The 27,264-nt window shown below is 44.0% G+C and overlaps 1 protein-coding gene across 1 annotated transcript in view; it reads right to left on the bottom strand.

The window, feature by feature from the left end:
- GRM4 (glutamate metabotropic receptor 4) overlaps window positions 1-27,264 on the bottom strand; it is a 267,421-nt gene that overhangs the window by 180,532 nt on the left and 59,625 nt on the right. Inside the window, exon 2 of the mRNA XM_030221059.1 lies at window positions 18,967-19,183. Coding sequence (XP_030076919.1) covers window positions 18,967-19,183 — 217 coding nt within the window. The remainder of the gene's footprint in view (window positions 1-18,966; window positions 19,184-27,264) is intronic.

Genomic DNA, 27,264 nt, shown 5'->3' with positions numbered 1-27,264 from the left:
ATTCCTTCTAAACATGCATTTATCCCACACATGTTTGAATTCCATTACCGTTTTCATCTCCACCACCTCACGCGGGAGGTCATTCCTGATATCTACCACCCTCTTGGTGAAGAAATACTTCCTGACATTCCTGAGTCAGCCCCCTTTCAACCTCAATTCGTGTCCTCCAGTTTTAGCTCCTTCCCATCTCTGGAAAAGGTTTGTTTGCGAATTAATACCTTTCAAATATTTGAGCGTCTGTATCATTTCACTCCTGTTTCTCCTTTCCTCCAGGGTACACATGTTCAGGTTAGTAAGGGGCCCTTTTACTAAGGTGTGCCAAAAAATGGGCTGCACTAGTGTAGGTACATGTTTTGGGCGTCTGCAGATCCACTTTTCAGCGCGCCTGTAAAAAAGGTCTTTTTTTATTTTTGCCGAAAATGGACGTGCGGCAAAATAAAAATTGCCGCACGTCCATTTTGGGACTGAGACCTTACCACCAGCCATTGACTTAGCGGTAAGGTCTCACGTGGTAGCCATGTGGTAATCATCTATGCACGCAGAATGACAATTACTGCCCGGTTTTTGCCACACGACAGAAAATAAAAATTATTTTCTGGCGCACATAGCAGATGCACGCCAAAAATGAAATTACCACAAGAGCCACGTGGTAGCCAGGTGGTAACTCAAAATCGATGCACATTGGGCGTGCATGGGCAACTACGCGGCTTAATAATAGGGTCCCGCAGTCTCTGCTCGCACGTCTTGCAACACAAATCCCATACCATTTTTGTCCCATTTCTTTGAACTGCTTCAAGTCTTTTTACATCCTTAGTAAGATACAGCCTCCAAAACTGAACACAATACTCCAAGTGGAGCCTCACCAATGACTTATACAAGGGCATCAACGCCTCCTTTCTTCTACCGGTGATACCCCTCTCTATGCAGCCTAGCATCCTTCTGGCCACGGCCACCAACTTTAACACAAATAACAACCTATTATTGGTGGTTAAGGCCCATTAGCATCCAATTAAACAATTAGTTTACGCATATAACTGCCTTACTTTATAACTTGTATGTGCAAATTTGCATGGTAAACCCCAGATTCTATATAGGTCACCAAGGTTGGGCTCAAATCATAGATCTGTGCATAAACTGTTAGTTAATCAAGTGTTAACAATCAATACTTGGTGTTAACTGGCAGTCATTAAGAGTTATATACAGATCTTCCGTACACCCAATTCTATAACACTTTTTAGTGCATGGCTAGTGCGCGCCGATTCGGGAGTTAACGCGGGATGCTTGAGCACGTCCTGCAGTTCACCATTTTAAGCTGCAGTAAGTATGCGGTAGCACTTACCGCAGCTTAGCAAAAGGACCCCTAAACATCTGTCAACACCCAGACATGTCACCTCCTCCTCGCCACCAAAACTGGGACAGCAATGCAACGTCCAATTTACTGTATATTCAAGCATCACCTTCTCTAGCTCATTCTGCATGAAAGGCAACAGAGCTCTCAATAGCTGCTCAGAAACATATTGCGTTAGCCCAACACAAAACTATCACAACTTATTCGTTGACCTTTATTTTAATGTACAAACTAACAGCCAACTGTCAATCAGTCAGCTGTCTCCCTGTTCACTTTCTTTCTGGGACAGGCAGTGGATGGAGGCAGCTGCAGAGCAGTGTAATGTCTCATTACTGCTGCTTCTCTCTCGCAAAGCAGAAATAAAGGCGAGGAAATGAATTGTACGTGATTCCTTTTTATTGGACTCATCGGTGACTAAATTTACTCCCTTCTACGGGTCAAAGACAAGGAGCCACAGATGAGTTTAATAAAAAGGAATCATCTGCAATTCATTTGTTGACCCTTTTTTTTTTAATGTATTAACATAACATAATAATTTATTTATATAGCCCGCAGTACCTCACAGTTCAATGCCGATTACAAAACAAGAAGCTGGACAAGCCAAGAACACATCATGTAATGACAAACAAAAAAAAAAATTAACAGTTAAAATTAATATATTCAATTCCTAACAAATTTTTGAAACAAGGATGTTTTAAGCAAATGTCTAAAAGTTACACACCCCAATGCCTGCAAAATCAAAGAAGAAACCTCTTTACCTAATTTAGATGGCCTGGACAAAGAATCAATGCATCTCTTTCTTCTTTTACCATTCATTAGATGGATAGGTAAATAGATAGGGGTCCTTTTACTAAGCCGTGGGAAAAGTGGCCTGCGGTACTGTAGGCGCGTGTACTGGGCGCTCGCTGGGCCAGTTTTTACAGCATCTACAAAAAAATGTTGTTTTTTTTTAATGGGATGGGAAAAGAGCCTGCAGTAAAAATGAAACCAGCTTCGCACCCAAAACCGGCCTGAGCCCTTAACGCCATCCATGGATCTAGCAGTAAAGACTCCTGTGCTACACGTGCGGTGACTGGTCGGCGTGCACCGAGTGCCGATTACCGCCAGAACCAGCACGCGTAGGAGGAAATAAATCATTCATCCAGGCGTTACGGGCGTGCGCCAAATCTGAAATTACCGCCAGGAGTGTGCACTGGCCTGGCAGGAGTCTCATTTTGGTGCAGAGCCCCATAGTTAATCAAGAAAGCCTAACTGAACTAGATAAAACTAAACTCTGCATCAAATAATGAATGAACACGGCATCACATAAGAACATCAAGACAGTACGCTAAAGTCAAAATGAAAACGATGGCAAACTATCTTTTATTTCCTAAAAGTGGTGCATTTTTAGTTCTGCTTTTGCTTAGTTTTCATACTCCCTCATACTAGATCCATGTGATCAGTTGACTGCATCTCCCTCACTTTCTTCTGGTGGTCTCTGGATGTAGGACAAATGTCTCCATTGGATTCATTGTCCTGAGCAATCCAGAGCCCTCCAGAGCTCTTTTGTACCAGCAAATGAGGTATAACGATGTCCGAAACAGGGTTGCCTATGAACTTTGTATCATAAGAGCCTGAGCAGATCAGATCCTGATTATCCCACAATCTGCATGGATTCACAGGTTTTTATTTCCTTCAGTCAAGTTTGATATAGACCCTGTTGATGCCCTGGTGTTGGTGTCCTTCCCCTTTGCTTGGAGGATCTCTTTGCCTCCAAGCCCTAGAAGTGTGGGGAAACATATCCATGTTTGTTTTCTATTGAATTGTTTGACGTTGTCGAGTTGCTTTGCAAATTCCTTGTATTAAGGTCTGTTCTTTGCCAAGAAGGCAGCATGAGCAGCATTCTGCACTTCAGTGGTGTGCTTTTACTGCAAAACCTGTAGTCAAGCCGAGGGATTATGGCAGCCTGATACCTAATAGCAAAGATTTAGCTGTAAGCCAACACCTTTTCTCTTTCTCTCCGAAACCAATTTCACCACTCGATAATTCACATTCCAAGGCTTAAAATGTCTTTCTAAAGAAGCATTTGAGTAGTAAAGGATTGCTCAGAATCTGTGCAGCGATCTCAGTCCATGTTCTTCTATGTGTTTATTTAAAGTTTTGGGGTATCACCTTCCCGGCTCAAAGTCATCCAAAGCAGTTATCTCTCTATATAAAAGGCAACACCAACGTTCTATGAAGCCTCCAGCCGGAAGTGTGAAGGGGGCGAGATATCCGGTTTCCCTATGAGTGCCTGCCCCGCCCTCTCTGTAACACAGTCAGTGAAGGAAAACAGCAGAGCACGAAATCAAATCGCTGGCTCTGTAACAGAGGGGTGAAGGGAGAGAGGCCAGAGGGCAGGGACACACACACTCCCACATGCACACAGAAGAAAACATTGCTAGCCCCCGTTTCATTTGCATCAGAAACGGGGCTTTTTTACTAGTATAAAATAATAGGCACGCTAGCGGTCCAAGATGGTGGCATGACAGGCTGGTTGTTTGAAGCGCTCCTGTTTTTTAACCCTGAATTGTTTCCTCTTACCTGGCGGTTGGCTTGAGAGCATGCCAAAGAGAAAGGGAAGCTGAAAGGTCTTCCCCTCCTGAAACCAGAGTCCCCTCTTCTTCATCAAGCCTCCTTTACAGCTTTTGCTGCACCTTCCCTGATATCGGGCGCTTCTGCTTCTGGGGCAGGGAAGAGCCCTAGACTGCAGATCGTGTCTTCGCTTAGCCCGGTGGGACAGCAACCCCTCCTGTCCCGCGACCCAATGAGAGGTGTGTACTGGTTCTTGAATACGGAGGAAGCAAGTTAGAGAACCAGTGGGGAAGCAGCCATCATCAATGGAAGCATTGGGGAAGATTACTGCTGCTTGATTAACCCAGCAACACTCCTCGGAGAGGAACCAGCGATTCCTGAACAGGGCGTCAGTGGAAACTCCGGTGGAAGGTGTTTCTTCAGCTGGTTGTACCTCAGAAGAAGTTGTCCTATGTGCTACCACTCTTCAGCCATTGGTGAGACTGCAGGAGATTCACTGGATTCAATCTGGACAGCTCTAGAAACAAAGGTTTGCACTTCTTTTGTATCAGTTTCCTTGACTAATGCTGTGCAAATTAGAGAAGTTAAAGGTCGAGTTGATGCTGTTGTATCTAAGCAAACTCAGTTGGAATCTGTGGTGACCAAGATACAGGATAATCAAACTCAGTTTGCGGGAGATAGACTGTTGCTTCACTGTAAGGTGGAAAATTTGGAAAATTCAGCAAGGAACCTAAACTTGAGAACACTTAATTTCCCATATTCAAGACTTATATCATCTAGGAATATGTTTCATAGGTTCCCCACCTGTTCAAAAGTTGTATTATGTCTTGACCATTCCATCAAAGTCGGAAGAAGTGCAGGATAAGCAGTCACTATAGAATGTATCATTGGATAGTTTGGACATTTCAACATTGGTTGAGTAGACGTTGGAAGAAATTAAAATGAGAGCTACATTGCTTGTTTCATTTTTCTTTTTACAAGATAAAGATGCCTTGATGAATCTGTCTTCAGAAATCTCAACACACATTTTTAGGTGGAAAAGTTCAGATGTTTCCTGACATTTCAAAATGGACTCAGGAACGGAGCAAGAAGTTCCGGGGGATGAGACGAGAAGTATTATCTTTGGAAGCCCGTTTCTAGCTCCGTTTTCCTTGCAAATGTGTTCTTCTTTTTAACGATAAGAAATATGTATTTTTTGAACTTCCAATTGTGCAGTTTTTTGAATTCGCCCATACCGAGGGCACTCAGTTTATTTGTTTAGTCATCTATGCGAAACTGTGTCAGTGACATTGCTAAAATCTAAATACAACAAAAGAGAGGGAACAAAGTACAAACTAAAGTCCAAACAAAAAAAACAGCACCACGGGCCTTTAAAAATGGAACACAGTTCTTTAATGAATGAGCCTTGACAAAAAGACCCGACACGGGCCGTGTTTCGGTGACTAGCACCTGCGTCAGGGGTCACAGTGATGACGTGGAAAACTTGGGGAATAACTCGAATATATTCCTCTACAATATATTATTCCTTACCCCACGTCTCATGTAGTAAAAGCTACAAAGTACCAAGGCACTTTCACTTTCTGTATCATCCATTTTGATACAGAAAGTGAAAGTGCCTTGGTGCTTTGTAGCTTTTACTACATGAGACGTGGGGTAAGGAATAATATATTGTAGAGGAATATATTCGAGTTATTCCCCAAGTTTTCCACGTCATCACTGTGACCCCTGACGCAGGTGCTAGTCACCGAAACACGGCCCGTGTCGGGTCTTTTTGTCAAGGCTCATTCATTAAAGAACTGTGTTCCATTTTTAAAGGCCCGTGGTGCTGTTTTTTTTGTTTAAAATCTAAATACACCATATCTAGCGCTCTCCCCCAATCCAGCTCTCTGGTTACCCACTCAATCATTCAGATTTGTCTGATAAGTGTTGCCCCTAGTGAAACCATATTGTCTCAGGTCCTGTAATCCATATGATTCCAAAAACTATACTGTTCTGTGTTTTAAAAGTGTTTCTGTTACTTTACATACCACAGACGTCAGACTTACCGGCCTGTAGTTCCTTCCGCTCTTTTGGAGAGAGACCACATCTGCCCTTTTCCAATCCTGATAGGATAATAGCAAATGTGTGCATTGATTGACAGATCTAGGCAGACCCTGTAGACCTGCCATTGACTGGGCATAAGTGGGCACCAATGCAGATTTGCACTAGTATTCAGTAAGGACATCAGGGTGCCCTGATGCCATTATAGAATTGGGGCTCCCTGTGCTGCATTCCGGTGCCAAAAAGGAGGTGCCAGTTTACAGAATTGCTGCCCAAGTCTTTCAATTCTGAGTCAATAACATATTCCAGCTCCAACTGCTAATCCTCTGGCATTGGATTCCATATTGGGGGAACCACTAGCAAAAAGCCCTGCTGTGTATTCCCACTTTCCCACACTCGGGACACTTTAGTGGTTGGGATACACAACTGTCCACTTTGACTCGACTGCAGTGGCCTCCCCTGAGGTTTACATAAAAGGTCATGCTCTGAAAACAGCACAGCCCCCCCCCCCCCCCCAATATGCAGCTTTCAAAAACCAAAGACAAGATCTTGAGCTGCACAGGGGCTTTTACTGGACCATATGTAGCATTTTAAGCAACAGAGATGCAAATGTTCTTTCAGATGTCTCCAGCAGATGTTCTTTCAGATGACCTCAGCACTATGGAGGTAATTATTGAATAGGCACCATACAGGGACTCTCTAAGCTCCTACATATAGATGTACAATAACAGAATTACCTCCATAGTGCTTTGTTTATATAGTTATAGTTATAATTTATAGTTTATTAAATTTACTATACTGCTTGGCTTTAAATGAGATCACAGTGGTGTACAAACACAATATAAAAAGAAAAAAGTCCCTACACACAAGACCATAAACACCCTATTCAACCCCAATTAAAAATACTAGGAATTATTATCGAGAAACATCTAACTCTCAAAAAGCAGGTCTCAGCAGTGACAGCAAAGAGTTTCAAAACTCTATGGAAACTGAGAAGGATCAAAGACTATTTTCCCAGACAAGTATTCCATCATATAGTACAATCTCTGATATTACCGCAACTAGACTACTGCAATGCGGCATACATAGAACGCAAAGAAAGCATGTTAAGATCATTGCAGACCGTCCAAAACACGGCAGCATTAATATTCAAGAAGTCAAAATACAATAGAGCAACACCACTGCTTCTAATGCTACATTGGTTACCAATTGAGGCTGGACTGTTCTTCAAAACCAGCAAGCTGATCTTCAAAACACTGTTCGGCATTACTCCCGATTACATGCTAGATCTGATTGACTTATCACCAAGAAACGCAAATCCAGGAAGCAGGAACTACTTATTACTACACCTACCCAAATGCAGCAACATCATCTATAAATCCATCTACACAGCTGGGTTTAATTACCTAGGCTCTAAATGGTGGAACTCAATCCCCAAGACCATAAGAAGCATCGACAATTATCTCCAATTCAGAAAGGAACTGAAAATGTATCTATTTAAGAAAGCCTATGATTAATCTCAAACCTCACCAATGACTCATCAACAATCTAATTCCCTATCTCATCCTTAATCCCCCAGCAAATTGTAACCCCTAGCGCACCAATTGTAAGCCACATTGAACTGAAACTTGTTTTTATTGATAACTGTGGGATTAAGATTGTATAAATAATAAAATATAGAACAAAACAAATACTACTTACCTAGGGCATAATCCAACTTAATCCCCAGGGATGGTAACATCAAAAGCAGTAACAAAGTAATGAGCCTTAAGAAGGTGTTTAAAGGTGTCTACTTTCCTGTATATAATATTTGCAGAACAGGTGAAATACATGCCCATACCTCAGCTATAAAGCTGTATAATTGCTCACACCTAAATGCCGGCGAAATGTATCGTATGCCAGGGTTTACGATACAAGGCAGTTTACTCATCAGACTTCACCTACCTACGCACTGAGATCTGGAATGCACTCCCTAAAACATTGTGAAGCCTAGATACTTACCTGGTCTTTCGTAAACGACTCAAGGCCCACTTCATCAAAAAATCCTTTCACGAAGCTCCACCATCCCTTGCTTGGTCACAACCCCGCATTGGCTTCCGATTCATCTCCCCACCCTGCCGCCCTTCCCCTGTCTCTCACAGTTCCTCCTGCCTCACCTCTCCTCCATCCCTCTTCAAGCCACTTCGATTCTATGCAGTGGCGTAGCTACGTGGGGCCTGAGGGGGCCGGGGCCCCCGCAGATTCACCCCAGGACCCCCCCTCCCGGCGAACACGCCCCCGCCGCCGCCTACCTTTACTTTTGCTGGCGGGGGATCCCATTCCCCGCCAGCCGACGTCTTCTCAGTCCTTCCTGCACTTCAATTTGTTTGCTGACGTCCTGCACGTAATTATACGTGCAGGACATCAGACTCAGAGAACAGTTCTGTTCTCTGAGTCTGACGTCCTGCACGTACAACGTGCAGGACGTCAGCAAACAAATTGAAGAGCGGGAAGCGACTAAGAAGAAGACGTCGGCTGGCGGGGAGTGGGATCCCCCGCCAGCAAAAGTAAAGGTAGGCTGCAGCGGCGGCGGGTTCGCGGCGGGAGGGGGGGCGGCGCCGGGGGGAGGGCTAAAATGTGCCCCCTCCCCCCGGGCTCGGACCCCTCTCCCACGGAAGGCTGGCTACGCCCCTGATTCTATGTATTCCTTAGTTGCATGTAAGCCATATTGAAACTGTGGGATAGAAATGCTGTAAATAAATAAATAAATCTTAAATGGCATACATGTGAGCCTTGCTCATGCTCTGCCCAGACTCTGCTAATGTGTGTATGCTCACCTTTACAATGCACACTATGGACGACATGCGTGTAGTTACAGAATAGCGCTTCGGTAGAATTTTGGCATTTGCACTCATATATGTGCATATATGGGATCATTTGAATCATATTTGCACATATTCAGTCTGTAAATGCTACTGCCTACTTTATAGAATCACCCCCTATATTCTGTACTGTCTAGAAACAAACTAAGCACTTCAGTGAGAGGCCAACATGTAGTCCATTCCAGTAACCGAAATGCGGAGGGACCAGCGCTTGAAGCTGCTTCGATCTGAAAACTTACTGGTTTCGTTTTAATTTTGCGAAGCAATTAGTGCCCGTGTGAATGAGTTGTAATGTGCACACCTCAGTAATCAATGCCGCTTGCTCATTCCTGAGTCAGTCTCTGCCTACAAATACTGGGGAGCAATTTGTAACACCCCGAATAGATTGAGGATTCACAGGTAATTTTCAAAGGGAAATTGACCAGACAACCTCCACCCCCCCCCCCCCCCTTTCTGCCCCAGCTTTACCCACTTGGGCTTTTGAAAATTAAATCCTTAGATAAACTTTATCTTCAGGGGGGAAGGGATATCATCCATTACTGCTCACTCTGTGCCTTTCTCCTCTCCCAGTTCAGCTTTCCCTCATCACTTTACAATCCAATTCATATCCCACACGAGCCACCAACTGCTTGGTGCCATGAAGGCATGAGCACATTGCTCTGATGTCACATTAATGCATAACAAAACCACATGTCACAGAATCAAGATAGCATGTCATAAACAGACACATCAACACCAGTATGTACCAGCCCAGTGCCTGACTCTCATAGCAGTGTTAGGACATGTCCTGAGCACATCAGCCTGTCAGTGTTATCACCAGAGTGCATCAGAGCATCACTTCATCACTAGAGGGCAGCACTGGAGCACAAACGTGCATCACCAAATCATATCAGTGCATCACCAGAGAATGTCAGCTGAGAGGATCGGCACATCAACATAAAAACTCAGTAACCACTTGATAAAAGATAGAAAAAAGGGCAACTAGCCCATCCTGTCTGGCCAATTATTCTTCTTAGACTGCATAGCCATAGAGGGTGATCACTTGTAAGATGTCAATCGTAATCCCAGAACTTTCCAAACCTGCCCTGGTGGCCCCACATCCAGCCAATCAGGTTTTTAGAATATTCATATTGAATACGCATGAAATAAATCTGCACATTCTGGAACTCCATCCTATGCACATTTATCTCATGCATAATCATTGTGGATATTCTGAAAACCTGAACGATGTGGGTTCCCCAGGACAGGTTTGGGAAACTCCAGAACAGTTCGTACCATCTTCCTGCTTTTTTCTCCATCATCTACCATCCATGAGCTCTTAAGATCATCCGCATAGTTCCCACCCATCTCTTCTCCGTTTCAAATGGTTAATTACAAATTCTTTCATAATCACATTATCTACCAATATTATTTGGCTGTTGCCTAAGCAACCAATCACCTAAGTCTCTTCTACAACCTGCCGAACAAACCTGGCCAGCAGAGTGCCCGCATTTCTTCTAGGGCTTCTATTTCCTGATTTTCAGCCCGTGGTGGTAGGTGGTTTTAAAGCTGCTGACCGCCACGGGCTGAATTTAACCCAGATAAGCAATGCACTGTCATCTGGGTCAACCTCTGACTCGGAAGTTATGCAAGTGATGGCTGACATCCAGTGCTGGCACCTGCACTTCTAAATGGGCAAAGATAGCACAGCTTTTTGTGTGGTCCTGTCTGCCTGGATAGCTTTGCGGGCAGGGGCAATGAATATAACTGGTACCTACATAACTAATGGCACCTCCCTGACTCCACTCCCAGACTGGCCCAGCACTAATCTCACGGTGCTGTGGCAATAATAGGGAATATTCAACGGCACAGTGTGGCTGTGCCACTGATTATCTGGGGACAGCCCACCAAATGGGGTTTAAGGGGGCAGCAGCCTCTCCTGTCCACTTAAACTCCGTTGAATACCTACCAGTTATTGGGGATGTGTTTTATTTTAAAACAAAATAGGAAATGTCAAACATTTCCTTTTTATTTTGTTACCTGTACGAAAATGAACATAATGGGGTTTTTTTTGTATTCCTTTATGTTTCATTTACATACAGCCTATTTTCCCCTCCTCTTGCCTGCTAAGACCTATTCTTTATTTTTTTTTTTTAACTTTCTTGTCCTGTATCTTCCTGCAACCCCCATGCATCTTAAAACTATCATCTTAAACAGACTTAGTTTAATTTAATTTAATATATAATACAGAGCAGATAACAAGGGTTTAGCTCAGTAAAACCATATCCTCCATCCACTAAGAATTCATTTCTAATTTATCCAAACCCATATAATTCTCCATTTAGACTAATTCTAAGAACCAGCCCAACTCTTCTCAGCAACCATTTATTCCTACCAACATACAAATTATTCTATTAATGTTTAAGTTTTTCAATAAAATTTCAAGTTTGAAATAAAGTCAACAGTGGTCACGGCTATGGCCATGCCCCCCCTGCCCAGACTCACCTCTTCCTCCGGTGGCCAGGTTCTGCGGCTCTTACAAAATGCCTTCTCCTTGTTTCTCAAGCCATATTCCAGAAATTATTCTAGCTCTGCTCTGAAGTCCCAGCTTCCAAGCCTCACTCTGCCCTCCTAGTAGACAAGCCTCACTCTGGTGTTTCTGTGTGTTTCAAACCTCATTCCTGAGGGCATGACATCATCAGTGAGGGCTCTCTTTAAAAAACTATGGGACATTCAAACTTTGCCTTTACAACGAGGTCTCTAGAGTGTTCTAGTGTTTGTTGCTCTTCTAATTGTTCTACCTGTTCTGCCTAGCCTTGTCCTCTGCTTTGTCTGCCCTGCCTTGTGTTCTGCCTTGTCTTGTGTTTTACCTTCCATTGAGGTCTGCCTTGTTTGCCTTGCCTTGTGCTCTGCCTTGTCTGTCTAGCCAAGTTTGTTCCTTCACCCTTTCCAGTCAAGCCAGCTATGCTCCAGGTCCCTGTTCCAGCCAAAGCCAGCTCTAGGTTCCTGTTTCTGCCAAGCCAGCTCCACTCCAGGTTTCTGTTCCAGCCAAGCCAGCTCCACTCCAGGTTCCTGTTCCAGCTCCTGTTCTAGCCCAGTCTCCGGCCTCAGCCCAAGGGCTCACTTTCCTTGAGATTGTGACAACAGGTCAATATTCAGTCTGTGGTGGTCAGTGCTTTTTGAAATGTCATGCAAAGACAGTGGGAAATAGGCCGATGACTCAAGAGACCAGGACAACAGTCTGGTGCCTAAAATAATTTTAATAGTAAAGACTCGGCACAGATCTGTGTTTCGGCCACGCTGATTCAGCATTGCTGCTGACGTTCACCAAAGGTCTTTTTTAAGACCAACTCTGTATTACAGTACTTAAGGAACACTATCCTTTGAAGATTTATTCATTTACGCAGCTAACAAGACTCCTGAGGCAGGCCTGTGGCCGAAACACAGATCTGTGTTGAGTCTTTAATAATAAAATTATTTTAGACACCAGACTGTTGTCCTGGTCTCTTGAGACATCGGCCCAATTCCCACTGTCTTTGCACTGTTTTTCTCTTCGTGGGATTTCAGCATCATCTGCCCTTGACAGACTTTTCACCAAATTTTTTTGAAATGTCAGCACTGTAGACTTTTTATACTTGGGTATTCAGTGCCGGGTTGTACCCAGACACCAGCAGTGAATATCTGGGTATAAAGTGGCCTCTGACACTTATCCGAGTACTGACAATATTCAATGCGGAACCTGGATAATTACTCAAATGAGGTTAAGACAGCCTTTTTCCTGTTCTAACTTTCTCGATAGTTACCAGTTTAGTGGACTGAATATCGACACCAACTGTATAACTCCTGGCTCCACCGTAGCTCTGCCCCCAGACTGGATAGAGTGAAGGCAGTCTGACTGAACATTCACCCCTGGATTTTATACAGGGCACCCAAATTTGGGCACAGATCTGAAATTCACACACAAACTAATTAGTTAAAGAGCCATTAACAATCGATTACTACTACTACTACTACTTATCATTTCTATAGCGCTACTAGTCTGGGGCAGCATTAGAAGGGTTGGTTGAGAGAAAGAGTGTCTAATGACACCCCTTCTCCCTCACCAACACAACCACCCTGCTCAGAACGGGTTTCCCCAACAATGCTGCCGCGTCCCTGTACCGTGCCACACCCTCCCCATCCCCCCAACTCCTGAGCATTAACCCAAACCCCCACCACCAAACATCCCTATCGGCCTGATTCTTCCCTATCAAAAACAATACTGACCCTGGTCTGGCAGAGCACCACACCCCCTCCTCCCCAATATGAGGTTAATGCATGAATTAGCTCACACTATCACACCACCGCAATAACAGTTACCATGGTTGTACGGTAAGAGTTATCACCCACTAATTTATGTGTTAACTGCTTAAGACACTTTAGTAAAAGGGCTCCTTTATGGGGATGTGCACAGAAAAATATTTAGTTCAATTTTGGATCACATTTGGATTGTTTTGACCAATTTCAATGTAAAATTTTATTAACATACAGTACAAATTTTCCATCATTCATAAATCAAATTTCATGAGCATAAATTCTCTGCATCAATGCGCATAAAATCGATTCAAAGTGCCTCCTACGAAGATAACATTTTGCTACTGAAACCACCAAAGCTACAAACTGGATGCACATCCCTACTAGGTTCTGAAGTGCTTGGAAATAACCTTCAGAAGAAGAGGGCAAGATCAGAAGTCAGAGGTCTGTATACAGCAGACTTACATTAGACCCTGACTGTCCTATGTCTACACTATTCTGTTAACACACAAGACAGGAAATAGGCCCTCTGAGGCCTGGCAAGCTCTGCACCAGTCCTGCTGAACATGGAAGCGCTGTCCTTGTGAGTAGTGCGATCAAGACAATGAAAGTGGTTCCTATTTATAGGTCTTTGATTAGAATTACTTGGCCCACTGTAGATGCTCTCTCTCCTGTTCTCCATTTATAACGCTGTAAACACAGCCTGACAAGGGCAGAGTGAGTCAATTCCTCACAAGCCTGCCAGAAATTAATGTCCCGTTCAGAACACAGCGATCAGCAGCAGAGAGATCTATGTACAGTAGAACAGCCGCTGCCACCATTTCCATGCACTCAAGGATGAATGGGCCAGTGTAGGGAAGGGACCAAGGCAACGGCAGGAGGTGATTGTGAGTTTTACATTAACTGTTTTACCTCAACTCCTACCCCAGAAAAGTCATGGTCCTGCTCCATACCTACAGACAGCACTTCACCTCTATTCGCTACATTTAATATTCCTTCCCCCCCCCCCCCCTCCCCTCCTACATTCACATTCCTACTGTAATCCCCACAGTCAAGACTCCTTCCCCTCCTCTCATTCCTGACAGCCAGGGCTTTAACCTCCTCTCAAATGCTGACATGCCTATGCCACTTCTCATTGTTGAAGTTCCTACCCTCATTTCCTACAGCGCCTCCTGTTGGGGAAAGTCTGGAACTGCAGGAGCTGTGATGTTCCCCACAATTATCAAAGCCCACTCCCTGCAGTGCCTTCTGGTGGGAGAGTCTGAAACTGCAGGAACCATGAGCTTCTCCACAGCCAGCACTCTTGCATCATTCTCCGCAGTTTGTGTTGCAGGTGTCACAAGTGTTCTTGCAGCCAGTGCTCCTCCACTTATACTTGCACTGATAATGTGTTTGTGCATACTCCTGTAGAGAACCCTCTTCGATTTTCAATAGATCTGGGCTGATGCTTCTGCTGAGTGCAGAGTTTTCTGCAGTCTGAAGTCTGCAGATGAGATAAAGTGCCGGTCCCTCGAGACACTATGTTCTGCTAAAGTGGGTGAATCCTCAAATGGTACCCACTTTGCTTCCTACTAAATATGTGCTTAGTGGAAATCTTCACCCCTGGGGCAGGACGAGAATAGTCTGTGGCAGCAAGGCCAGGAGGTTTGTGAATAGCTGGCTGCTTTTAGGCAGATAAGGCTTATCCATGCCAGGCTTACCCCACTGCATGCGTAGACGTCTTGTGGGCCTGCTTTTATCAGAGAATATGCTGACCACCACCAACTGAAGATTACCCCTCAAAAGTTTAATATTTAAAAATATGATGTCCAATTATAAAACACAGAAACTTTTAAAATGATGGCAAATGAAGACCATATGGCCTCTCAATTCTGCTCATCCATACCAACGACTAAATTCTACAATCTCTTCCTCTCTGCGATATGTGAGTGAGCTGGGCTCGAGGCCCAGATAAAGTGACACCACGCAGCAGGTTAGAGTGAGCAAAATTAGCATTTATTAAAAGTGTTGGGAAAGGAGGTCCTGTTGAGTTCACAGGAGAAGGAGAAATCCAATGCAAAACTAGTCTTTGAACAGAAAAATGTCCTCTGTGATCTGCTCCTGCAGGACCACTGCATGCACTACGGTCTCTTGGTAAAGCAATACTTCCTCTTGGCTCTGGACTGGCTTCCCAGAGTTACCAGTACAGTTCTTAACATTTTACCAACCAGCCTGGCTCAGGCTGGATCCAACATGCAAAGCTACATGGTCCAAGTTAAACTTGGCCTACCTGGCTTTTGTGGTTCTGGTTCACAGGTATGCGGTGAAGGTGCATGCAGTAGCCTTCACTCCTTCCCTCTGGGCCCTCTTAACCCCTCTCTGGCCCTGCCTTTTATAGTTCCTGATTTCAGCTCCACCCCTCCTGTCTCACTTCCTCCCTGGGCGGGGCTAAGGGTTTTAAGGTGGCTCGCAGTATTTAAAAAAATCAGCATTAACATGCTCTCAGCCTATCCAATGTCTCACCCAAGAGCTAAAGGGCTGGAGGCTGAGGAACCAGCACATAATACATGCGTTTGAATCTTTATGGCAAGCCGTCCACTGAAGGGGTTGATGGTCAGTGACCAATAGGAAGTGTTACCCCAATAAATAATACTGGAATGTCTCCAGGGCCCATTTAACAGCTAGGGTTTCCTTTTCAATTACTGCATAATTTTTCCCTCTCGGGAATAGCTTCCAGCTAATATAAGCCACCGAGTGGTCTTCTCTGTCCACTTCCTTGGACAAAACGGCCCTAAGTCCAACTTTTGACGTCTCAAATTGCACGATAAAGGGCTAGTTGAAGCCCAGGCTGACTAGCACTGGCTGTCATCAAATGTGCCTCTTCAGGGTCTGGAAGGCAGCATCCAGCTCTTCAGTCCAGTATGTCTTTTCCGGAGCCTTCTTCTGCAAGAGGTGGGTTAGTGGTTCTGCTTTTTCAGCAAACCCCAAAATAAACTGGCGGTAATAATCAACGAGCCCAAGGAAGACTTATACCTGTTTCTTCATCTAGAGAACTGGTATCTGGGTGAATGCCTCTATCTTCCAGATCTGGAGTCTCGCTTCTCCTTTCCAGACTGAGTATCCCAGGTACTGGATTTCTTGTCCTTCCAAGAAGCACTTTTTAGGATTTGCTGTTAGCCCAGCGGTCCATAGACTATCCAGTACTGCTTCCACTTGGATAGAATGGGTCCTCCAATCCTTATTGTAGATGACAATGTCATCTAAATAGGCAGCTGCATAGTCACCATGCAGTTTAAGTAGGTGATCCATGGGTGCTGAAAGGTAGCTATAGCTCCATGAAGGCCAGACAGCAATGCTGTGAACTGGAGCAAACCCTGTGGCATTGAAAACGCTGTCTTTTCCTTAGCAGCTGAAGTGAGGGGTACCTGCCAATATCCCTTGGTCAGATCCAGGGTTGAGATGAATTTGGCTCCTCCCAGTCATTCGATAGTTCATCTACTCTCAGCATTGGTTAGACCTCTAGTTTAGAGACAGCATTCACCTTCTGAAAATCAATACAAAACCGGATGCTCCCATCTGGCTTTGGTACCAGCACAATGTGAGATGACCAATAACTAGTTGACTACTCAATGACACCCAGTTCCAGCATCTCAGCAAAAATCTTTCGCCACAGATTGCTGCCAGGCCTCAGAAATCTGATGGGGTTGATGAAAACAGCAAAACCCTTGTAAAAACAGACACATCTGGTCTCGTATCAAAGACTATCTTGCTCATAGATATTCTTAAAATCAGAACGTTATACTTTGAATTCAGTACCTTCTTCTAATTATGACCTACTCGTTCGCCTGGACTGTGAACATTTCCATCTATATAAGAAGAAAATAATCTGCATGTTTCACCTCCGGAGTTAAATTGTATCTGTTATGCTATTTGATTTGTAATTCATAGCTTTCATAAGTACATAAGTATTGCCATACTGAGACAGACTGAAGGTCCATCAAGCCCAGCATCCTGTTTCCAACGTGGCCAATCCAGGTCACAAGGCATTCCAGGAAGTTGAAACTGATTATCCCTTGACAAAGCGATTCAGCGAAACAGGTCCTGTCGAGATAATAAAGGCTCCTGGGTGCTCCTCAATACGCATATAGATAAGTGGCAAAGTTTTCACATAGTTGATAAGTGTCAAAGGTTTCACACAGTGTAGCACAAATAGTTGTGGATGAAAACAGAAGTCTTCCTATTGTTTCAAAGTGTGTGCCCCAAGTACTTTCTTATTAATGATTTTTGCATCAAAAAAATATTTATAAAAATGGAATTGGATGGTAGGGGGTCGTCAATGATTAAAGACTGTCACGGCTAAAAGACACAAGAATACATTTTTGCATGCGTAGCCGAATGTGACTATATGAGACGTCTCTGACATTCTTTTAGAGTAGTACTTGGTTGCACAACTTTCTACTTTAAATATACCTGTTGTGTTCTTTTGCACATAGTAAGTAGAATGCCTGATAGTATTTTGACAGTATTCTAGAAATAAGCAGTGGATTTTCCCCAAGTCCATTTTAATAATGGTCTATGGACATTTCTAATGAGATGTCCAACTTTCCCAATCTTTGTAACAGACCATGATGAAAACTATAGTAAATTAGTTTGATGGCCTCAACCTAAATACTGTTTAACTTAGGAAACCAAAATAAGCAAAGATTCCATACTATGCAATCACCTGAAGCCAGACCGATGCAAACACTCAATAGTTAAGGAGATTTGCACACTGCCTGGTTACAGTGATTTTCAAAAGCTTGGTCAATCAAGGTATACTAGCAATAGATATATATTTACTTAAATAGCTATATATTTACAATAAAAAATTATTTGAACTTAAAAAACAGGGTCGAGGACCAATCCTTGTGGCACATCACTGTTAATGCCCTTATCTGTAGAGTGAGCTCCATTTACTATTGCCCTTTGTCACCTCCCACTCAACCAGTCTCTAACCCAGTCAGTCACCATAGGGCCTATACCAAGGGCACTCAGTTTATTTGTAAGGCTTTGTTGATATGTAAATCTATCTCTTTGGTCATCCACCCCCAGATTCGATAAACGTCTCCCAAATTTGGCCATGGATCCCAGATCTGCATATAAGCTAATTAGTTAATGAATAGTTAACAATCAATTATTGAGGTTAATTCGCTCTAATTAGAATTTGTGCATGGATCTGCCTGTGTGCTATTCTATAACACTGTGCACCTAAATTGTCTTGTAAACAACTCAAAAGTAGGTGTGGCATTGGGAGGGGCATGGGTGGGTCAGGGGGGCATTCCCAAAATATAGGCACAGTGTTATAGAATAGAAGCTCTTTCAACTCTGTGCTCCCTTCCACAGTCTGTCTCCAACAGAGCTCCTCCAGCTGCCTGTGCTCCCTTCCACAGTCTCCACATTAGAAGTCTGTTTCAGCTTTCTACCAAAAAAAGTATTTTCTCAAATAGCGTTTGAGTTTCCTTTCATTCAATGTTCTCATATGACGACCTCTTGTTTTTGAGTTTTTAAATCTATAAATCTACCACACTCCTCTACTTAAATCTATAGATAATTCACCCTTATATTTGAATTGGATCTCCTACTCAAGGCTGGCCCAAGCATATCTAACCCTAAGTGTATCTTCAGCATTCCAAACCCATCACCTAGGGTGCCTAATATCTCCTCTCCCTTAACTACCCCCAGGTGTCTAGCATCTCTCCTTTCTCCCCCACCACATGATTCAGTGAGATACAAGGGATGGCAATGCCTGTGGATTGCCTTAATTCCCTGTACCATAAAATATGTTGACACAGGAAAGAGAGCAGTGCCTGGACAATATTTCCGTGACATATACTCATGGTCCTGGTTATTTCGCACTGTTAAGCAGGGACTCACCGTCTTCCCGGGACTTCTGAATGAAAGCCTCTACACCACTCTCGCCATAGCTGCCTTCAGACGCTAGTGTAGACACATAGTTCCACTTCAGGGCACGAACAATATCTACCATAGCTTGGGCCTGGTATGTGTCCGAAGGGACCACACGAGAGAAGAAATCATAGCGGCTGTTGTCACTCAGATCTGGCGCGGTTGAAGCATAGCTGATCTGAGGGATCTGCAGAGGGAAAGAAAGAGAGACAGCATATGAATTGGCTGAGAAAACATACACTGTTTAATCACCCTATTCCATTGTCCTTTAGGTAGATGAGTTTTATTATGACCCACTGTCAGAGGGATTGATTTGGGAGATGAGGCAAGAACTGCCCAGAGGCACTTGGTATCTAATTATTTCTGATCTGATGAAGAAGGGTTACCTTTGGAAGTTCATCAAAAAATGTATTAAGTTAGTCCAATAAAAAAGGTATCATCTTATTTTCCTTTCTATGATTTATTTTATTTCTGTTGATTAACTATTTGTTTAAAGTATCTTAACGCAAACATGGACACATCAGTGATGCTGAGGTGACTATGTAGAGAGCCAGCTCAAACTGTCATTGCAGCAAAGAAGGGCAGACCCACCCTCAAATACCAGGAGAAGAATATCAAGAAGGTCCTTTAAAATATGCTGTAATTCTTCATGGAGGAAAATGGGGAGGGGTGTTTCGCTTTTGTTTTGGGGAGTTTTTTTAACCAAAAAAAGTAACCATCTTATATCACATGTATTAAATATTAACCACTATAGAAGAGTGCTGATCAGCTGACTTTGTAGTTGGGTGTCTTCCCCTCCCCCACACCACACCACCCAATACACACACACCCACACACATCTCCAGGTACTATTCACAGTCCCCCCCCCCCCCCCCCCGATATTCAAAACCATTTAACCGGCTAGGGACAGCACATGGGCAGTTAAATAGTACCTAGCTGGCTATCCATGAATTTTCAGCGGGACATGAGTTTGGTGGTCGTGTTTAGCCGCATGCATATCTGGTATATCTTTGGCTGGTTTGAACTTTACCGGCCAGTGCCAAATATTGGCTTGGCCAGTTAAGTTCAAACCAGGCAAAAATAAACCAGATATTCAATGCTGGTCACTGGAAATGCCCTGGCATTGAATATCCGGCATCACTTTGGACCACTGGAGTTAACCGGGCTAACTCCCATGGTCTGAATATTGGCCCCAGTATGTTTTACACACTAACTCTATAGCAATGTGTGCAAGGCTGGCTTAAAGGGTGACTCAGTGAGGCACTGGCTCAGGGCACCCAACTTTAAGGGCACTAAACATCCTAACTTTACTGTCTTGCCCATCGCTGTGCTGTGCTGCTCCCACCCTGGCATTTTTTAAAGGCAAAAGTAAGCACTTCTTTGTTTCTCCCAAGAGACAGGAAGTAAATGTTATTACCTTTTAAAATTGCTTCTGTGCTGACAAGTACAGCAGTAGGGAATGAAGGAACACACTCCCACCCCTCTGTATAACATTAAACCAGCTTGGCTGGGGTGTGGATGAGGAGATGGTTGACTAGGAGGGATAGATACCGTGGGCCAGGGTTAGGGCTGGCACTGGAAGAGGGCTGGGGCCAGGACTGGAAAAGGCCTGGCGTTCATTTTAGGGCTGGAACTAGATAAGGGTTAATGAGGGGGTGGAACCAAAGGTGGGCTGATGCTGGGTCTAGAGGGACTGGGACTGGAAATGGGTTCATCTGGGTGGATGGGACTAGAAGGAGATGATGATAGTGAGGGGATGGAACAGGAAATAGGCTAATGCAGGGGACTGGGACTGGAAAGGGGCTAAGGGCTGAGAATGGAAGGTAGCTGGGGTTCAAAGGTGGGTCTGGAAATGGGCTGATACTGAGGGAGTTAAAACAAGAAGAGGACTGGAGCCGTGGGGACAGGAGATGATACTGATAATAGAGATCCACTGCTTATTTCTAGGATAAGCAGCATAAAATGTACTGTACTGTTTTGGGATCTTGCCAGGTACTTCCATCGCTGGAAACAGGATGCTGGGCTTGATGGACCTTCGGTCTGTCCCATAATGGCAACACTTATGTACTTATGAGATGGGACTGGAATGGGTTGATGCTGATGCTGAGGATGGGATCTGGACTGAAAAGGGGCTGTTGTAGTGGGAGAAAGGGGCAGATACTGGGGAGTGAGAAGGAAGAGAAGGACAGATATTGTAGGGGAGGGAGAAGCCAAGGTATATATAGGGGGAGACTGAGAGAGGATGGCGCTGGGATAAGGAGGAGAAAAGGCAGAGCCAAGGAATACTGGAGAAGGAAATAGATGGGTAGGTTCTGGTGAAGGAGGGTAATGGGCAATGTTCCTTCTAGGCCTGGCCTAATGCTAGGAAATTATTTTTTTTTCGTATGAGAGACAAGTTTTCAAAACCAACAATTTTTGAGCACCAGTATTAGCTATTCATTTCTGTATATAGCAAAAAAAAAAAACCATCACACATATGATTTACTGTATTACATATTTAATCTTACGTATCAAAAATTTTTTAAAATTTATCCAAGCAGTATTTATAAATAGGATCATTTTCTTCTTCGACAATTTCTCTGCAGTATTCCACTAATACATTATAGTTCCTAATCACAGCATTTACTGCGAAATATCTGGACAACCATCTGACCTCGTTTAGTGGTTTAAAGCAATCACATCTGCCTCTGCAGCTTTGACAAGCTCTTCAAATTTTGCCTTCTTAACAGATGACCTGCAGAAAATTGTGTAAACAGCTCTTAGCAGTCTCAATCTCCCTCAGCAGGGGACGTCTTTCCAAGCATCATCAGTTCCCAGGTCTTCAGGATGTGCCACACAATGTTGTTCTGACAAGTATGGAATGTGCTGACACAAAACTGCAGCTACACCTTTTCGTTTGCCCTGCATGAATGATGTGTCGTCCAAGGTAAACATTTTAAATTTAACTCATTTTCCATATAAAACTGTTGAATAGCTCCAAAAATAGATAAACTGTCACATGCTGTTACAGCAAACACAGTTTTATGAATGGATTCATTTTCATCCCTATATTTAGGGCTGTGTTTACTAAGCTGTGCTTGCATTTTTAGCATGCGCTAATGCTAGAGACACCCACAGGAATATAGGGGTGTCTCTAACATTAGCGCACACTAATTTTTAGTGTGCACTAAAAATGCTAGCGCAGCTTAGTAAAAAGGGCCCTAAATGTATAAAATTAAAATTTTTGAAACTAATGTCCATTGATTCACCGACTATCAAAGTGTGGAATGCTGATTTTCTAATTTAATTTAACACGTTGGCTTTAATTGTTGAATTTATGCACTTAATGAACTCAAAGGCGTAATTCTTACTTCGTCAACTATCCGGTATTTTCACGTATTTGGCAACATGATCATGAATATCATGGACCCCCAACATAGAATTTATTTTAACAGCCAGCAAAATGTTATCTATTAAAACATTTACCTCGTCAGGTGTTGCTTGTTTTCGCTGCGTAAGTTCTTTTCCGTCTTCAGGTGCTCATGTAGATTCTGTTAATATTTTTTTCAACAAACCTTTCGGTTGATTTTGAAGCTTTGTGACTGAATCGATATGAGAGTTCTGGTTCAAATGTCATTTGAGATGCTCCACTTTCCGGTTGATCCACGCTTTCCCTGAGGTCCATTCATTAAGGGAATCTTTTACTAAGCTGCGCTCACGTTTTTGGCACGCACTAAAAATAGGCGCACTTCAGGGGTGTAGCTACTATGGGGCCATGGGAGCCTGGGCCCCTGTACATTTGGCCCTGGACCCCCTGCCAAAGACCCTCTCAACCCCCCCCCCTCCGCCAACCTACCCTCAACCCGCCGTCGCCGTCTGCTACCTTTGCCGTCTGCTACCCCCCCCCCCCAATCCCCGCCAGCCAAAGTCTTCTTCCTTCGTTTTATTTCTGAGTCTGCAACGTGCAGGACGTCAGACTCACAGAAACAGAACGAAGCCTTGCGCCAGAAGAAGAGGACGGGCGACCCCAACCCCCACCAGCCGAGGTCCTCTTCTTCCAGAGCAAGGCTTCGTTCTGTTTCTGTGAGTCTGACATCCTGCACGTGGTACATGCAGGACGTCAGACTCACAGAAACAGAATGAAGTCTTGCAGATCAGCCAGCGAGGTCCTCTTCTTCCGGCGCAAGGCTTCGTTCTGTTTCGGTGAGTCTGATGTCCTGCACGTTGTACATGCAGGACGTCAGACTCAGAAACAGAACGAAGGAAAAAGAGGACCTCAGCTGGTGGGGGGTGGGGGTCCCCCACCAGCAAAGGTAGGCGATGGTGGGCGGATGGGTGGGGGGGGGGTCGAGAGGGTCGTCGGCAGGGGGAGGGTCAAAGTTGTTGGTGGTGGTGCTGGCAGCGGTGGGGGGTGGCGGCAATGGCGGGAGGGGTCAGCAATGGCAGCAGGGGGGGGGGGTCAGCGGCACCGGAGGGGCTCTGGACCCCCCTCCCACCAAAGTCTTGCTACACCCCTGGCACACTAAATGTTAGAGACGCCAATGTATTCCTATGGGCGTGTCTAACATTTAGTGCTAAAAACGTGAGCGTGCCTTAGTAAAAGATCCCCTAAAAGCTCCTGCTTTCAAGCAAATTTTGCAAATGACACCATCCATCTCCGAGTAGTTAAATTTTCTTATATAAGCGCGTGCTGTCCGGCGCCATGTGGTAAGTCTTTTTTAACAAATCATTCCATCAAACATTCCTTCTTAAACCCCCAAACACCGGTTTTTCAATGTAGTATTTGATCTTCTCTTCAGTTTTGTTCTTTGACATGGTTAGAAATTTTTGATATTTCAGTATTATTAAACTGCTTACTAATTCGCTGACTTTATAAACAATGGTTATCACGAGACCAGAAGTGGCAAAGAAACAACAGCATAGATTGTTTCATATAGCATGGTTTTTTTTTTTTAAACTTATTTAAATCAGGTCAATTATTAATTTAGTTTTATAGTTTAATTTTGTTTGAAAGTGGGGTCAGTATTTTTGTGAGTCACCATGTAAAATCTGTGAGTGACGCTACTGGAATGTACGAGCAATCGCTCACATGCTTAGCTCAGAGGGAACACTGGTACTGCGGATGTGGGAACTCAGACAAGCGGAAACTTTATACATTTGGGTGGGAAACCAGAAGACAGATTGGGTATTGCGAGAATATGCAGAAACTCAGGGTTTGGGTGGGATTGTGAGTGTGGAATAGTGAGGACTTGGGGCTTAGGTGGAGGGACAGCATAGACTAGGCGAATAACGGGACTAGGTGATTAGAGGGTCCTTTTACTAAGCCGCGTGTTTACGCACGCTCAATGCGCATCAATTCTGACTTACCAACTGGCTACCGCGTGACCCGGGCAGTCATTTCATTTCTGATGCACGTCCACTATGCACATCAGAAAATATTTGTCTTTTCTGGCGCATGGGAGGTAATTGGCATTTTGACGCACGTTGACCGTTACCGCCCAGTTAACATGTAAGACTTTACCACTAAGTCAATGACTAGCGGTAAGATCTGAAACCCAAAATGGACGTGCACCAATTTTCATTTTGCCACACATCCAGTTCCCCCCCCCCCCCCCCCCCACCAAAAGGCATTTTTTACATGTGTGCTGAAAAATTATCCTGCGTCTGGCCAAAACCCACGTCTACACTACCGCAGGGCATTTTTCAGCGCACCTTAGTAAAAGGACCCCTGGGTGAGGAGAGTAAGTAGGGCTGTGAGACTCGGAGCAGAATATGGAGAATGGACATAGTCTGAAGGACCACAGAATGTGCTGCTCATTCTGCTTGGACAAGGCACCATTGGTACTAAAACCAGCCCCATCTATGTATTCTCTGTTGACGGATCTCTTAGGTGTGTCTATAGTCTTTAGATCCCTGTTAAGCACTGTTCTGTCTTTAGGTCTCCTATGAGTACATGATGTTGTCCCATTTCAGGTGGCGTACAGCGAACTCTAAGGCTTTGGTTGGCTACTGTATGTTTCATATTGTTGTTGTTAATGATGTTCAGTGTAGTGGCTCTGTTTTATACTTCTTGTTCTGTTATATGTTGGATTTTATTCATATATTTATTTTTCCTAGTGAATGATGTGGGCTATAATTATTTTAAATAAACAACATTTAAGTTGCTGCAGATCCCTGTTGAGTTTTATCTTTAGATCTCTCAGGTACATTCTCTTTCTAGCTCTTATTTGCATTTTCCGTTGGAATGCTAAGAGGGTCAGTAATGTGACCCAAGAATTTAGAACACCTGCTCCTGGGTAAAGATAAGATGAGAAGAAAGGAAAAAACAAAAGGGAATAAGTGGGATAGGAGGAGAGAAGACAGGAGGAGTGCAACAGACTGAAAAGAAGGATTGCAAAAGGAAGTAAGTGGGATACAAGGAGAAGAAACAGAAAGAGTATAACAGTAAAAAGAAGAGTAACTAAAGTAAATAAGTTGGAGAATTGTGTTCAGTTTTGGAGGCCGTATCTCGCTAAAGATGTAAAAAGACTGGAAGCGGTGCAAAGAAAAGCTACAAAAGTGGTATGGGATTTGCGTAGAAGGAGAGACTTGCTGATCTGAACATGTGTACCTTTGAGGAAAGGAGAAACAGGGGTGACATGATACAGACGTTCAAATATTTGAAAGGTGTTAATCCGCAAACAAACCTTTTCCTGAGATGGGAAGGCAGTAGACCTAGAGGACATGAATTGAGCTTGAAGGGGGGGCAGACTCAGGAGTAATGTCAGGAAGTATTTTTTCACAGAGAGGGTGGAGGATATGTGGAATGCCCTCCCGCGGGAGGTGGTGAAGATGAAAACGGTAATGGAATTCAAACTTCCATGGGATAAACACAAAGGAATCCTGTTTAGAAGGAATGGATTCACGGAATCTTAGTGGAGATTAGGTGGCGACTCCAGTAATTGGGAAGCAAAATTGGTGCTGGGCAGACTTCTATGGTCTACGCCCTGATCATGACTGAATAGATATGGATGGGCTGGAGGGTAAATTTTAATTTTAAGGGGTTTCAACGTTAGCTTCAGAACTTAGTACAAGAACAGTGCTGGGCAGACGTCTACAGTCTGTGCCCTGAGAATGGCAAGGACAATTCAAACTCGGGTATAAAGTATCACATACCACGTAAAATGAGTTTATCTTGTTGGGCAGACTGGATGGACCATACAGGTCTTTATCTGCCATCATTTACTATGTTACTATTGGGCTCATTTTCAAAAGAGATGGATGTCCAAAAAGTGACATAAATCAGCATTTGGACGTCCATCTCACAGAAACGTCCAAATCGGTATAATCGAAACCTCATTTTGGACGTCTTTCTCTGAAGTCTGTCAGAAGGATGTCCAAATCTCAGGGGCGTGTTCAACGTGGGACTTGGGCATTCCTAAGACTTGGACGTCTTTCAGCCATAATGGAACAAAGCAAAAACGTCCAGCACTAAAACTTCGACATTTTGAGCTAGACCTGTTTTTCTTACGAATAGGGCACAAAAAGGTGTTCCAAATGACCAGGTGACCACTGGAGGGAATCAGGGATGACCTCCCCTTACTCTCCCAGTGGTCACTAACCCCCTCCCACCCCCAAAAAGTGTGTTGGAGAACATTACTTGCCAGCCTCTATGCCAGCCTCAGATGTCATACTCAGGTCCATGACAGCAGCATGCAGGTCCCTGGAGTAGTTTAGTAGTAGGTGCAGTGCACTTCATACAGGTGGACCCAGGCCCATACCCCCACTACCTGTTACACTTGTGGAGGAAACTGTGAGCCCTCCAAAACTCACCAGAAACCCACTGTACCCACATATAGGTGCCCCCTTCACCCGTTAGGGCTGTGGAAGTGGTGTACAGTTGGGAGTAGTGGGTTTTAGGGGGCTGAGCACACAAGGTAAGGGAGCAATGGTGAGATGTGTACCTGGGAGCATTTTATGAAGTCCACTGCAGTGCCACCTAGGGTTCCCTATTACTGTCCTGGGATGTCAGGGGGACCAGTCTACTAAAAATGCTGGCTCCTCCTACGTCCCAATGGCTTGACTTTGGACATTTTACTCTTGGACATTTTTTTTTTAATGGTCAAAAATCAAAGTCGTCCAAATCACAAAATGTCCAAATCACAGGACTTCCTGGTATTTTCGAACACAAAAGATGGACGTCCATCTTTTTCAAAAATGACCTTCTTCCCAGTTCAGAATTTGGACGTCTTTGTAAAACGTCCAAATTCTGACTTAGACATTTCTTTCGAAAATGCCCCTCCATATTAC

Source organism: Microcaecilia unicolor, chromosome 12, assembly GCF_901765095.1.
Source record: "Microcaecilia unicolor chromosome 12, aMicUni1.1, whole genome shotgun sequence".
Taxonomy (NCBI): Eukaryota; Metazoa; Chordata; class Amphibia; order Gymnophiona; family Siphonopidae; genus Microcaecilia; species Microcaecilia unicolor.
This window is presented reverse-complemented; position numbering and strand designations above follow the sequence as displayed.